Source organism: Calypte anna, chromosome 3 (assembly GCF_003957555.1).
Source record: "Calypte anna isolate BGI_N300 chromosome 3, bCalAnn1_v1.p, whole genome shotgun sequence".
In the NCBI taxonomy this organism is placed as follows: Eukaryota; Metazoa; Chordata; class Aves; order Apodiformes; family Trochilidae; genus Calypte; species Calypte anna.
In genome coordinates this window covers 83,096,182-83,111,147 of record NC_044246.1, presented here as the reverse complement: position 1 = coordinate 83,111,147, position 14,966 = coordinate 83,096,182, and the positions used below count along the sequence as shown (strand labels likewise).

The 14,966-nt window shown below is 38.5% G+C and overlaps 1 protein-coding gene across 1 annotated transcript in view; it reads left to right on the top strand.

Annotated features, from left to right (window-relative positions):
- Window positions 1–14,966, top strand: part of MDN1 (midasin AAA ATPase 1) — a 101,051-nt gene that overhangs the window by 62,812 nt on the left and 23,273 nt on the right. The window contains exons 59-77 of the mRNA XM_030447151.1: window positions 818–988; window positions 1,135–1,349; window positions 1,446–1,827; window positions 2,567–2,676; window positions 3,730–4,426; window positions 5,447–5,608; window positions 6,418–6,691; window positions 6,896–7,131; window positions 7,817–7,912; window positions 8,131–8,225; window positions 8,891–9,015; window positions 9,389–9,532; window positions 9,947–10,056; window positions 10,486–10,559; window positions 10,753–10,948; window positions 12,364–12,523; window positions 12,693–12,839; window positions 13,670–13,796; window positions 14,698–14,803. Coding sequence (XP_030303011.1) covers window positions 818–988; window positions 1,135–1,349; window positions 1,446–1,827; window positions 2,567–2,676; window positions 3,730–4,426; window positions 5,447–5,608; window positions 6,418–6,691; window positions 6,896–7,131; window positions 7,817–7,912; window positions 8,131–8,225; window positions 8,891–9,015; window positions 9,389–9,532; window positions 9,947–10,056; window positions 10,486–10,559; window positions 10,753–10,948; window positions 12,364–12,523; window positions 12,693–12,839; window positions 13,670–13,796; window positions 14,698–14,803 — 3,627 coding nt within the window. The remainder of the gene's footprint in view (window positions 1–817; window positions 989–1,134; window positions 1,350–1,445; window positions 1,828–2,566; window positions 2,677–3,729; window positions 4,427–5,446; window positions 5,609–6,417; window positions 6,692–6,895; window positions 7,132–7,816; window positions 7,913–8,130; window positions 8,226–8,890; window positions 9,016–9,388; window positions 9,533–9,946; window positions 10,057–10,485; window positions 10,560–10,752; window positions 10,949–12,363; window positions 12,524–12,692; window positions 12,840–13,669; window positions 13,797–14,697; window positions 14,804–14,966) is intronic.

The following is a 14,966-nucleotide window of genomic DNA, read 5'->3' as shown; positions in this document are numbered from 1 at the left end:
ATGCAGTTTTTCTACCTATGGCTGACAATAATAGCTCCTCCTTGTAATGAGAGGTTATTATCTGAGAGCCTGCAGAAAGCATAATTAATACACAATGTGAAGACATAAATATAGCACTATGAAATCTTAAATAACGGTTATGTATGATCTAGTTTAATACTGTTGTTCCATTCATCCATCTGCGACCTAATAAAAACTAGGGAATTGAATGTGAAGTGCCAAACGTGGTTGTATCAATGTATTCAAAGTAATTTTATGCTGAAAAATACTTGCCTCTGTTCCTGTGCTTCTGATTATTCTTTAGGTCCATATTCCAAAGCAGATAGACTGAGAGTTACATGATGAATTTTCTACAGAGTGTTTGATGTCAGGGCAATTCTGATTCATTAATATTAGGTATGCTACAGTGGTGGTCATGTTTCCACAAAGCTCAGTAAATGACCAAGTTCACTTTAAAGGCTTCAGAAGAGAGTATTATCTGTTTCATGCTAATGTAGTTTTGTCTGTCTTGACAAGAGGTGGCACAGATGTAAACTAGAGACTGTATTCTGAAAACTTGCTCTGTAAACACTATGCATACTCCACCAGCAGGAGTAGGCAGTGCAGACCTGGGGAAGTGTGGTCTTTTTCTCAAAGAGATGTAAGCAAAATTGTTTCTGAGTATTATCTTATAGTACTGGAAAACCGCATCATATTCTCTTTCTTTTTCCTTTTTTTTTTCCTTTTTTTTTTTTTTTTTTTTTTTTTGCATGTTCTCTTTTGTTTTCTTTTGCCCTCTGTAAATTATTCTCAGCTCTAGGTTTTTTTCTCTCCTTAGGTATCCCCTGAAGACATGTCTGTTCTGTCATCTCAACTAGTTAATGCTGCATTAGCATCCTTTTGGAGCAGTACTTTCACCACAGACCCAGACTACTGGTTGAGTTGGAGGCCGCTACCTGCAACAGAAGAAAAGAACTTTTCTAAATCCCACGTGAACTGCTCTATGAAGGTTTGTCTCTTCTGACCTAACCAAACAACTAGGTTCAATACTCTTGTTAAATAATTCAATAGCTTGCTAAAGCAATACTGTAAGCTCTCTAATAAAGTCAGTGGAAGTTGTATCTGAACAATCTAACTCTTAATCTCTTAATTTAGGGCCCAGGTATTTTGACCCGAGCCGTTTTCTCAAAGTGCTTCTTTGAAATTCTAACTAGCAGCAGCAAGACAAGCCAGTGGGATGTGAGTGGGCTTCCTGTTCTGTCATCATCCCATGTGACACTGGGAGAATGGATGGAGAGAGCACAGCAGCTTCATGAAGTCAACACAGCTCTGTGGACCAACCTGGCTGTCTCTTCCATAGCAGACTTTAGGTATTAAGACCTTTCTTCCACATAGACGTTGTTTAAGTTGGGCATATTACAGAAGTTTACAAGTTGTGTAAACTTGTTTCATTCCTTTGGCTCCAGGTACACAGACACCAGACTACAAGGAATAATACTAGGGAGACAACTGTCTTCCCTGGTAGACCTGGTTCCAGTGGATCATCAAGAGGAATTTTTGGAGTGCTGTGAGAAGCTCTACCTCAAGGATCCTATTGCATACGAGTATCTTCTCAAGATACTTACAAGCATCACTGATCAGGAGTTACTTCCTAAAGAATTCCTGTTTCTCCTGCTTACTTGCTTGCAGCAGTTTTTTGGGGAAGGACTTGAGGAGTTACCAGAGACAGCTTGGCGAGGAAGCCTCTGGGTGAATATTGGTTTGGTGCAGATCCAGGTGTGGCTTCCGCAGACCAGGTTTGATCCAGCTGTTAAAAGAGAATACAAGCTGAAGTATATGAAAGAAGAGGTGAGTGAAGCAGAGTTGGAATTTACCTCTATAATATATACAGTCAATGCAAAGGAGTCTGGCTTGGGTATTCTTCAGCAAATCTGTAGTCGTGATTTTTAGAGTGTATAGTTACAATTTCTCTTAATATCCTCTGTGTGTCACATGTTTAAAAATTTTAATTATAACACATACTCATCACACAATCTTCACAAACTTCACTTGCATCAACAAAAAAATTCCCTGCACCAAAATCAAACATCACAATACCAAACAAAAGTGGATAATTTACACACAATCCACCCCTTATCCTTTTACCATAATTACAACAGAAATTCCCCACAATCGTTCCCCTCTTGCTCTCTGTGTTCACTCCATGTTTTGCCCACTACCTCTTCCAGTTACCATCCTTATTGTGCATTCCTCACCTTGGGCACCAAAAAACTGCAGAGCTGTTGCTTTCTCAGATTCTCACTGCTGTCACCTGGCTGCTGTTGCACAGCAGTTTTTTTCCCTTTTGTAAAAGTTACCACAGAGATGCTACCCCTGCTGCTAATGGGCTTGGCCTTGGCCAGTGGTGGGTCCTCCTTGGAGCTGACTGGCATTGGCTCTCTGGAACTTTGAAAAAGCTTTTAGCAGCTTCTTACAAAAGCCACCCCTCTGGTCCTCCCACTACCTAAACCTTGCCACGTAAACCCAATCCAATTACTTGTTTACCAAAACCAGAATCTCAGAGAACTGTTTATTCTTTTCTTTTTAGTTACACCAAGTGGAATGTGAATGGAAAACAAATGACTTGTCATCCCAGCTGCATACAGGAAAAAGTATTGAAGATGAAGCAATCAGCAATTATATTCATCCTCATCTCAGGTAATACCTCGTGCAACTAAACTCTTCTCTTTCAAATAGAAAATTTCATCTTTGCATGCTCAGTCTCTAAAGCTTTTCTCCACAGCTTAACAATTTTTGGGTTCTTATGTAGATATAACGCTTGCTGATTTGAAATAATTTATTTACATATTGAGGTGGTAACCACAACACAGAAATTGTTCTGTTACCTTGTACTAAGGAATTGCCTGTACAAACTTTGTACTGCTGTACATGTAATAATGAAGCCAGTGGCCCTCCTATCTTGATAGAATTGAAGCTATGCCCAGAACTGAAAATAAAGCCATACATCTAAATTAAAGTAGTTTCATTAAAATGTGACAATGTTATCAACAAACTGAAGTGAGGTGAAATGTGTAGCTATCACTGTAGCTCTTCGAGGCCCTTAATAGATGTGAGTGCTGTTTTGCAGTTCTTGGACTGATTTGTATTGAGTAGAGATTTCTGGATATGTATTTTAGAAACAGCCTTTACCTATGGTGCTGCAGATTAATTAAGTATCTTACCACTTAGAATATAATGTTGACATTCAGAATTTGTAGCCATTGTTTTGTTGCTGGGTTTATTTTTTTATCTGAGGCACTTGATAAGGAGGTTTTAAGTGAACAGAGCTTTCTCCTTTGTGCATGTTTCCAGGGGTTCCTTATATGTAGAGATAAAAAAGGGATATTGTTAATGATTTTCCACTATTAAAGGGAGTTTTCATTATTATACATGTAGAGGATCTGGTAGTTCTGTGCCATTGCTTGAAGAGAACAGTAATAACTGAAAGCAATTTCTGAATGGATGAGCTTTACCAATTGCTTCCAGTAATACTATTTTTTTTGTAATGCTCATAGAGCAATCAGGTAACAAGCAAAAAAGTAGTTGAAATTCGAAGTGTGATGGAAAAAAGATGTACATGTGCACATTATTCAGGTGTCTCTCCTTGTGACATTTAAATCTCTGTGTCTAACAGTTATGTTAGGTATCTGTCAGCATGTTTCTATGAAATATGTTTCTATGTATAAACTGGTCAATGTTATTCCTCAACAGACTGCTGCATGAAAGAATGCAAAGGTTGAAGGACCAAATAATCAGTCTTTCCAGAAAAAAGGCCTTCAGACCTCCAGCTCCACCCTATGACTGCTTATACCAGGAAGTTCACCAGTACATCAACAGCATAGCACGAGTTTCTTCAGTCCAAGATCTTTTATCCCGCCTTTTGCAGTTCCTCCATGGGGAAAGACCTAAATCACTTCAGGCAATACAAAACCTGCTCAATGAAGAAGCATCTTGGCAGCAATCACACCATCAGTTCAGAAAGCACCTGGCAGAGGAGTATGCTGTGTTCCCTGATGCCATCATTCCTCTGCAGGCTGCCATCCTACAGTTGCAGCATGGCATGCGATTAGTGGCTTCTGAAGCTTATGCAATGCTCAAAAGTTGTGTGCATCCAGCTGATCTGACCAACCTTCTGACTTCTTTGTTGACATTTCCTTCTGTTGGCCGTGCCTTCCCCACATACTTTGCTCGTGCAGAAATTTTATGCTCAGTTAATTCAGTTGAGGTCCTTCGTGGACTTAAAAAGTTTTCTCTGAAGCACTCTCAAGTGGAATCTGAGGGAGCAGAGCAGCCTTGCCCAACTCTGGAACAGCTCTTAGTGAATGCTTTGTTGCAACTTCGATGCCATGTATTATCCAGAGGAGATATGGACAAGGAATCTCTGCAGCTTTTTAGACATCTGTGTCAGGTATGAATTGAATATCAATGGCCATGGTTCCTGAGTTAAACTACCTTGTCCCCAGTATGAGACAGACATGGATCTGTTAAAGCAGGTCTAGAGGAGGGCTACAAGAATTATCAGAGACCTGTGAAGAAACACTGACAGAATTGGGGTTGTTCAGTCTGGATTAGAGAAGGCTCCAGAGAGACCTTATTTTGGCTCTTCAGTATATAAAGGGGGCTTACAAGAACAAACTTCCCAACAAGCCATGTATTGATAGGAAAAGGCACAACGGTTTTAAACAGGAAGAGGGTAAACTGAGAGGGATCATGAAGAATTTTTTTGACAAAGATTGGTGAGACACTGGCACAGGTTGCCCAGAAAAGTTGTGGCTGCCCCCTCCATGGAAGCATTCAAGACCAGGTTGGATGTGGCTTTGAGCAACCTGGTCTAGTGGGAGGTGTCCCTACTCATGCAGGAGGGTTGCAACAAGATGATCTTGAAGCTCCCTTCCAACCCAAACCATTCAATGATTCTACTGTGATAACTGTCAATAAAATGGTCTTAAACTTTTCTCTTTTGATTGAATTGATAAAAGATAATTTTAGCATAATAAAAAATATTGGATTACCTTGTTTGGATTCATAAGGGCATAAAATCATAGCCTGTGATGCTTACCAAAGATTTTCTGTATTAAAAAACAAAACAAAAACCCAAAGCAAAAAACAAACTAAACAAAGAAACAAAAACAAAAAAACTCACAACTAAACTAAAACAAATTTTGTTGGGAGTTTCTTTATAAAATGGCTAAGAAAGGAGACTAGAACTTGTCCAAACACTTTGTTGCATACTGTTTTCTGTCACTTTTAGCTCATTTGTTTCTGGAGAGGGTAATTTATAAATCTTCCTTAAAGTTAGTTGGCTTTTATTTATACTGTTGTAAACTGTAAAGGAGGTAGGAGCCAAACAAGACATATTCTACCTCTCTGAAATAGGTGATTTTAAACACTAACTTTTGTAAAAGCATGCTATTTTTTGTTTCCTTAGGCAATTATAAATGAATGGGATGAACAGGAACGCCGTGCCGAAGAGCAGGAGGCAATGGAACGCAGCCTGTACAGATACAGAAGTAAAAGTCATGGCAAAGGACAGACTGAGGAAGAGGAGGATGAAGAAGAATTTAGGAGGAGATTTCCCCTTCATGAAAAGGTAGCAACTGTAATTGACAAAAAGCATGACTGAAGTAGCTCCTGAAAAGGCATTCTATAAGCAAAATGAGATGAGGAATGGAGCCAAAAGAAAAATGTGTGGTAGATTTTGATAAAGAAGGTATTAAGTACTGTGTTTGTTTTCTGGTCTTTGTTAGAAAGTTTTTGGAATTAATTTCTGGACTTATTCAGCTGAGCCACAGTACAGCCAAAGTCCAAGTTAAGAAATGTCAGTATCATTAGTTACTTGTAGAATTCTGGAGTTTGATTTGTTTAGCAAGTAAGGTTTGCTGTGGTGTAATCACCTTGGAAGAAGGCTAATTCCCTTAATTAAACAAAGTTGTGATGTTGTTTTCAAATTTAACTAGCCTGCTGTATTGGGTGATTTTTGAATGGTGTCTTCACTGAGCAATGTTGTGCAGTGCAAAAAGGCACTAATCAGTTGTGTGTGAGTTTGTTGTTGGGGTGTAATAGTTCAGATCTTCAAGTGACCAAGCGTTCAGGTGGTTTATCAGCAGATACAAATGCCACTGATTTTTCTGAAAGGGGTTTTCTTGGCAGCAGCTCAGGGCTTGCTGTACAGCACTCTTGCCTGCACTGGTTATGCTCTTATTGTTCTTTCTGTTCACCTGTGTTCTGTTTCTGACTCATGTCTGAGCTGGGAGGTATGCAGTGTATCTATATAGTGCCAACTCCAGAGCATTAGTGTATTGTTGCAGTGCCAAAAAGTGAAAAAAAGAAGCAGTGGGGGAGGGGAGTCATTCAAGGAAAAAAATTGTAATTGACCTTCAGCTATCATGTAATTTGCAGGACTTTGAAGATATCACAGCTCAGCCAAGCCTCGAAGAAAAAATGGAAACTGAAGCTCCATTGGAAGGGAAGCTAGAAGTTGATAGAGCCCTTTTGTCCAAGAGCTCTATGCAAACAGTAATGATGGTTCATCAACAATTGTGCTTAAACTTTGCTCAGTCCCTTTGGTATCGACAGAGTCTGCCCTCTCACCAAGCCAAACATTATTTCAGTACATTTATTTCCTGCTACCAGACTGGTGCATGTCTGGTGTCACAATTCTACCCTTTAATTGGTAAGTTTGCTAGCAATATTTCATTGTGGGTTTGTTTTTTTTTTTTTTGCTTCAATGCTTTCATCTCATTGCTTATGTGTGCCATATTCTTGTAATATATAACATTCTAAGGCTTGGGATACAGGAAAACGAACAAAATGGTTTTTATTCAGTTGAAAAAAACCAATTATAGCATGTAAAATGCCTGCCCTTTTTTCTTCCTAGGTTCTGAAATGAATGACAGTCTTCTGGGAAGCCAGCTTCTAGTTAGCACTCTTCTTCACAATACCTTTTTTGAGGAATTAACTTCAGATCTTGTGCTGCAGCAAGATGGCCCATATGACTTCTACCAGCATCCTAATATTCAGCAAGTCCGACAGTGCCAACCTGTACTTAGTAATTTCTCTAAGGAAGTAAATGGGCTACTGCAGGAATGGCCAGAGCATCCAGTGCTTGTACAGGTAAAGGCACCTCAAAACTGGACTGGGGAAGCCTGGAGCATTTTAGAAGTGCATTTGTGTGTAAATATGTAAATAGATATGCATAGACATTTGCACACATACACTTGCCTAGATGTTGTATGTATTACTTATGCAGAAGTTCTGAAGTCATACCACAAGTTTTTATAAGAGGTTTTAGGTATTATTAGCTGTTTTATTTTAGTTATTAAATGTTAAGTGTTATTCATTGCCTACTTTGATCTTACAGTTTTAAGCAATCTTCAGTCTGCCATGCCTCAAAGATTCTTGAAGTCATTTGCTATTTGAGCTCCTGTGTTTTTGTTTTTTTTTTCCAAAATGCTTTTTGTTTCATGGTGCTTTAAAATTAATATATACATAGTCCCACTTAGGGGGCCTGTGGGGTCCTCAGGCAACGCAGAAACTAAGAATCAGTTGGACCTTTTTGCATAAGGTCATTTGTGCTCCTTTCCCTGAGTGCATTGGACTTCACGGCAAACTACTTGTGAGCTTATACTAAAATAAGGAAGCAGTTTGAAATAATAATTAAAAAATAGTTTAAAATATTATTTTTTTTCTTATGTCTTGCAGAGGAGGGCTATGCTAATACAAATTAGCTTAGCTTCATGGCTGCTTCTGTTGAAAATCAGTTACTATAGGTTGAACACTTGTTTTTTTCATTCTGCAGCTGTTAGTGGTGATGGACAGAATTCGGAGTTTTCCACTGTCTAGTCCTCTCTCAAAATTTCTGAATGGCTTGGAAATACTTCTTGCAAAGGCACAGGTAAGAAAATAGCTAAGGAAAACTTTTATTATCTCTTTTATGCTTCCTTGTTTATATTTGTACCATGATAAAAACAATTGAAAGCTGTCTGCTTGCCAGAATTTGGGGAAGTGAATATGCTCCGTGCCTTAAGTTTGAGTAAGAATGTAATCAAGGGAACTGCATGAGTCTTGTCATGTGAAGACTTTGTATAAAGGAGAATTATTGTTTTTTTCCAGGACTGGGAGGAAAATGCTAGTCGAGCTCTGTCCCTGAGGAAACATCTTGATTTAGTCACACAACTGATTATTCAGTGGAGGAGATTGGAATTGAAGTAAGAATTGTCCTTCCCTACTGCTATTTCTGAGATATTGTAAGCTTCTTTCTCTGTATGGAGATACATGCCAGTACAGAATTGCCTTAACCATGGAATAATATTCATGAAATGTGTGTCTGTTCTAGCAATAAATTGGGGGGAAATCCCTCAAACTAGCAGCTGTATTGGCTCAGAATAAGCATGTCCAGCCCCCAGTGACCCTATATATATGCCCCAGGACAATTAGTAGCAGAACAGATAACTAAAGGATTTCATCCTAATAAGTATCAGTGTTCTCCTGTTTTCACCTTAGGTTTTGCAGTGCTTTGTCTATTTAACACCTCCCATTACATTTTCCTTTAAAAATTCTGCCCTGTCTTCTGTTAAGACCAGATAAAACTTCTATATCTGCAATATGCCATGTTCAGGAATTCCACAAGTCTATCTCAGATTTTGTGAGAAGAAACTTTTGATCCTAGCTCTGACTAGTTTTGTTTTATCATTCCTAGTTTCTGGAATTTATTATGTATACTAAGCATGTGTGCAGATTATTCCATCATATAAGGTTATCCTTTCGTGTAGAAACAGAGAATAATGTTAGTGTTGCTTTGGAGCCCAAACTACCCACGGTATATTAGCTTTTTTTTATTATTATTTTCCTTCTTTCTCCATTCTATTTCTAGTTGCTGGTCAGTAAGTTTGGACAATATTATGAAGCAGCATGTGGAGAAATCCACAAAGCACTGGTTCTCAATCTATCAGATGATTGAGAAGTACATTCAAGAACACACAGAGGCAAACACAGAAGGTAAGCACTGTCCATATATGAATGTGCCGTGCAGTTCCATCAATTACTAAGGATGCATAATTAAGGTCCTAAATGCCAGAGTTTGACAGTGCACTTTCAGGTGCTGTTCTTATACCCTTTGCTCTACTATAAATTCCATGACTGTTCAGGGTCTTCTGGAACTGCCTGTGTCTCTCATATGGCTAATATAGATCATGCAAAGAAAAGATGTCTGAAAGGCATCTAAAATGAGAGAGAACTGTGATAACTGTATGTTGTGCATATACAAACATTTCAAACAGATTTGGAGGGTAAGAGGCCTCCATCTGCAGCTAGAAAAGGCACCTAATTTTTTTCTTCCCCTTTCCTTCTAAATTTCTGGTGCAATATTCAGAAGAGCCAATGGATCTAAAAACTCTGGTCAGCACTTTACAAGCTTTCATTGAAGGATCCACACTGGGAGAGTTTCATGCACGGCTTCAAGCACTACTGGTTTTCCACTGCCATGTCTTGCTGATGCCTCAAGTAACAGAAAAGGGTAAGTTGTTGGCATTACATGTGTTGAGTCCTCCTCCCTGAACAGGTGGCCCAGGGTTGTTGTGGATGCCCTCTTCCTGGAAGAGGCCAGGTTGGATGGGGCTTTGAGCAGCTTGGTCTAGTGGGAGGCATCCCTGCCCATGCAGGGGGGTTGAAACTAGATGATCTTTAAGGTCCCTTTCAACTCAGACTCTTCTATGATGATTCTTTACCACAACCTGTCCATCAGGTATCCAAGACTTGATGTAGGTCATAAATACATTGGTGAAGAGTCTTTTTGGTCAGTGTATTTTGTTTTTTGGTGTTGCTAAGCTTCCTGATTACAAAATAAGAGGGCAGGGAGTGTGGATTTCTCCTCTTGATATTGAAGAATATCCTATTTTAAAAGGAGCTCATTATTGTCTGTCCCTTCTAGATGTCCTGTGCAGTGTCCTGTGGAATCTATACAATTATTATAAGCAGTTTTCAGAGTGTGTCAAGGGCAGAATCACTGAACTTCGTCAACCTATTGAAAAGGAACTTAAGGTAAATGGGAATAGTGCTCAGATAATATACTGATATACTCAAAGGAACAGTAGAGCAGATATTAGCTCTGTTGACCACTGAAATCCCTACTGTATTTCACCTTTATTTTGGCAAAAAAAATTCTTTTTGAGGTGGGGGGTTGGTTGAAGTCTTCAGTGTTTGATCAGTCTCATTTAGCCATGAAGGTTTCTACTCAGCAGTGAAGCCCCTTTAGATATTACAATATCTGGCTGTGCAGCAGTTTTAATGTAAATGCATTTATCAATAGGATAAGATGCCTATGAAATTATTTGCTCCCTAACTAAAACATCTTGCATTTTAAGACCACCAGATTATCATAGCTGGTCAGCTTTAAAGATCATATTTAATATGTAAATGCACTGTTGCATGTATATGAATAATCAGTCTATTTGTTTATTTTTCTAACAGGAGTTTGTCAAAATTTCAAAGTGGAATGATGTCAGCTTCTGGGCTATAAAACAATCAGTTGAAAAAATACGCAGGTAACACAGAGCTTGGAATTAAGTTCTATATTTGGAATCTTCCTTCTGGATTATTTTTCTGTGATACTATATTTGAATGCAAGAATGTTTCCTCTGCTCATAACAGAGAAGAAACATTTTATTTCAAACAGATGAGAGATTTCCAGGATTATAATAATACTCAGTAGCATTTTAACTTTCTGTTGGTAATTAGGACCCTCTTTAAGTTCATGAAGAAGTTTGAAGTTGTTTTGGATGAGCCATGTCGACCTGCCTTGGTGGAAATTGGTAAGGAAGAGCAACTGGACTGCTTGGAAAACCAGGAAGAATCTGAGAACAAAGAGACTAAAATTCAGAGGTTAAACAACACATTAAGAAAAACTCTGTCTGCTAGAACAGATGTTGCCAAGGTGACTGTATTCTTTTTTCTAAGTGTGGGGAGGATATTTTCTCTGTTCTCATCTAGATGTTGCTTTTCATTGATTTATGCAGGAAAATCTTATGTAAGCATCAAATCTGTTGAATATATCCAACTTTTTGGCCTTAATTATGAGCAGTGTTATGAAACACTGCAGATGGGTGGGAATGCAGCAGGGAAAGACAAGCATGTTCTGTATTGATTTGGCACAATGTCTGTGCTCTTCAGATAGAGATTCTAGCAGTTGTTCAGCTCCAAGTTGCTTGCATGTTGTCTAAAGCAATTTGTTCATTCCCTACTAGTGTAGTAATATGGAATGGGAGTTGAAATTATTACCCTTTTTTTCTAAAAAAGGACCCAGGCAAATGATTATGCAGCTGTAGGATTTTTGTGTATATATGCTCTGATTAAATATAAAATTCCTTTGAGCTTGAGTCCTGGTAGGGTAATGGACTACACTGTCACATGTCAGCTGTAGCTGATTTATTGTAAATCCTACTCCATGGTGCCACAGTTTAGAGTGTCTAGCTCAGAGGTAAAGTCAATTTATATTCTGCCTGAAATAGGTTCGTGTTCACATCCATTAGTTTTTATTAATAAGGATGGAAGGAGAAAATCAAAACTTGACAGAATTTGGGAGTGAGTGGGAGTTGCTCAGTTACTCTGCACTTCCAAGGCTTTGGTCTTCAGACCAAGAGAGTGGCTGGTGTTGCTCTTGGCCTTTGACAGTGTGGAGAGTAGCATGAGGAGGCAGAAATGTGATGCAAATCCAATGTGCTTGTGGGTTTGTTGGTTGGTGTTTTCTTTGCAAGCCTGCTACTGACAATCAAAAGGGTTGTTGGTTTCACTTGTTGCATTTTTCAATTTTTTCTTCATTCCTTATACAAGATGCATGCAAATTTAAGTTGAACAAAGCCTAGGCATAAGCTTTGGACATTCTGGTGGGTTGTTACTTATGTTATTCAGTATTTTCTGCTTGCTTGTTGGTTTCATTTTTCTTCTTTAGCAGTGCAATTACATTTCCATCTAGTGAAAAGTAAGTGATGGTGTTCTTACCTAATGCCCTGAGGGCACTAGAGATTTTGGTTAAAGTGCCTTTGAGCCTAAAAGGCTGAGGAAACTGACCTGAAGCAGTGATAAGCTCTGTGAAAGAGATAATGACAAATACCTGATCATGGCATCTTTAATTTGTTTGGCTGGTTTCAAAACTACTGTAGGCCTGACATGCACATGTTGAAGGTTTTCCCTAAGTGTTGGTGCTGAACTGTCTAAAGGGTTTCAGATTAAGGCAGAATTCAGCCCTTGGTTTTGGAGTGGTTCACTCTTAATCATCCAATATCACATCTTTGAGTATGTGTGTATAATTTAACTTGGTTTTTTCCTTTTTTTTTTTTTTTTTTTCCTCAGAGGGCACTCCCAGAAGAGTGTGAGGATGGCATTACATTTCATAAAGAATCTCTTCAGTATCGTCTGCCTAAGCTTACTAAAAAGATGAAGAAAATGTGTGCAACAGTTACAGAAAATAATTCATTCTTAAGCCTGGTGGAAAATCTCGACCAGTTCACAGGTTATGTATTTTTGTGATTTCCATCCCATACTTCACCTCTGCAACATAAATAGAACAAAACAGGAAAAAGAATAGATAAATAGTTCCCTTCCCAGATTATCTTCCCAGGGCTGCTTTGTGTGTAGTACATTTTCACATCTCTTACCTTTCCCTGCTGTCTTCTGTACAGGTGGTATCATTGATTCTGTAGCTGAACTGCAAAATTTAACATTCGATCAGACAGCAGATAAAGAGAAGCAGAAATCAGAGGCAAAGCATATTCAGATGCAAAAGCAACGGGCTTTGTCAGATCTCTTTAAAAGCCTTGCTAAAACAGGTGAGCTTTACTAAAAATCTGCTTGGTGTAAAACTATGAAGTTCTTAAGCATTTTATTGTTTTTCCTGGTACATCTAAACCCACCATAATACTATGTTCTTGAGGTCACTGAGCATTAGAAGCATTTAAGTCTCTCTTTCTCTTCCTCTGGTGACTATGAGGACTGGTGTGTTAGCCCTTTGAGATACCTCCTTTTCTTCTTACATTATCTATTCATCAATATGTTTTCTGAAGCAAAAAGCTACTTTATTTCTAGTCTATAGTCAGAAGTCACTCCTAGTTTTTAGAAGCAAGAGGTAAGCTCATTATTTTGTACCCATTTTTTGCTCCAAAATCATAAAACCCTAAATACTTTCTGGGAGGTGAGAGGAGGTCTGAGTTGTAGGTTTGAGGGTTTGTAGTTGATGCTACTTAAATGAGTTGAAGTGTACCCAGTAAATAGTTCCCAGAATATTAAAGTGCTTTTGTATTTAGGCGACTTCAAACACAGGTGAAGTTGGAGTTTTCCAGCTCTAACTTTCTCAGGCTGTTCTTTGACCTGCCTTACAGGTCTAACCTTTTTTTTTTTTTTTTTCCCCTGGCCACCTCTGCCAGCCTTCTTTATACACACAGCTCTATGTTTGCCTTACTTCAGCTGTGTTCAGCTGAATATAGCTAAGCTGTGATGTGTTCTTACATTACAAAACTTGTAGCACCTTCAAAATCAGACAGCATCAGGGAAAAAAAAATCCAACGGATGATTTCATATGTTAATACCAACTCTATGAGAGAACATTTTTCTCATCAGGGAATGGAGACATAAAAGGATGTGTGTTCAAATGTCATTCCAGGTTTGTCGTACCGGAAAGGTCTGTCCTGGTCCCGTTCGAAAGACTGTAATGAAATACTCTACTTACATCCACTGGACTTGCATAGTGCATTAGGTGTAGTAAATTGCACAGCAGAACTGGATGCCACGTATGTACACAGTATTTCTGACACATACATTGTATGAATTGTGGCTATAATGTATAGAATTTATTGCATGTGAATTTAGGTGGGTATTTGACTGTATCTCAGTTAGGATTGTACATATTCCCTTTCTTTTCTCCCATTATTTCTCCTTTTGAAAATGCTGTACATACTGTCCTGGCATGTACCACTGAGCAAGGATTTTGGGTTTAATTTGCACTTTTGACATCTCTACCCTCAGATCCATTGTTTCTATGAATTAGATTTCATTAGTTCTCCTCTGTCCAGCCTTTCCTGGGGTGCTTTGCTAGCATCATATTAGACTGCTGGCCTGCCCACTGCTATTGATTTTATTAAAGGTCATTTATGATTTACAGGGATTACTTAATTGTATTGTCTTCATTGAATAATGCAATATTTTAGAAGAAAACACACAGGCCTCAAAGTGGGCATTTCTTGAAAAGCTTATCTAGAGGAAAAGTGTTCTTTCAGGTGTTTCTCTTTTGTTTTTCTGACAATAATGGATATTTGTCATTGAGAAACACTGGGTATTGTCCTCCTCAGGTGTCAAGATTTAATTTCTATCTTTCGCTAAGGCCAAAATAAAGGCTTTCCTATCAAGATGAATTTAGGCATAGGGAGGGAGTTGGGGAATCTTAGTATTAGATTATGTTGAAAGATAGATTTTGCTGCTATTATTTAGGGTTTCCTTAGAATTTATTCTTAAAAGTAACTGTTTTCTTAAAACAAGAATGCTTGGGGAGAATATAAAGAATTACAATATCGATCCCTTTGCAAAAGAAATAATTGTAAGGAAATGTTTTAGCTAGAAGAGCTGACTTGCTGTGTGGAGGTACAGAACTTATATACCTTTCTAATATCAAACTCTTGTTTTTTGTTCTGCCAGGTTGCTGACAGAGATCTCTTCTGCCTGGGATGGATGCCAGAAGTACTTCTATCGGTCACTCGCACGCCACTCTCAGCTGCAGGCAGCATTGCTAGCACCTGCCAAGGTAAAAACACTGAAGTAAAAATAAAAATTCTGCTTCTGTTAACTTTATATTGCCAGCTTGGACTGAACTTACCTAGTAGTAAAAAGGTGATGTGAGATAATGCTGTGTTCTGTAATATGATATGAAATGTGGTATCTTGGGACCAATCATTAAATGCAGCATT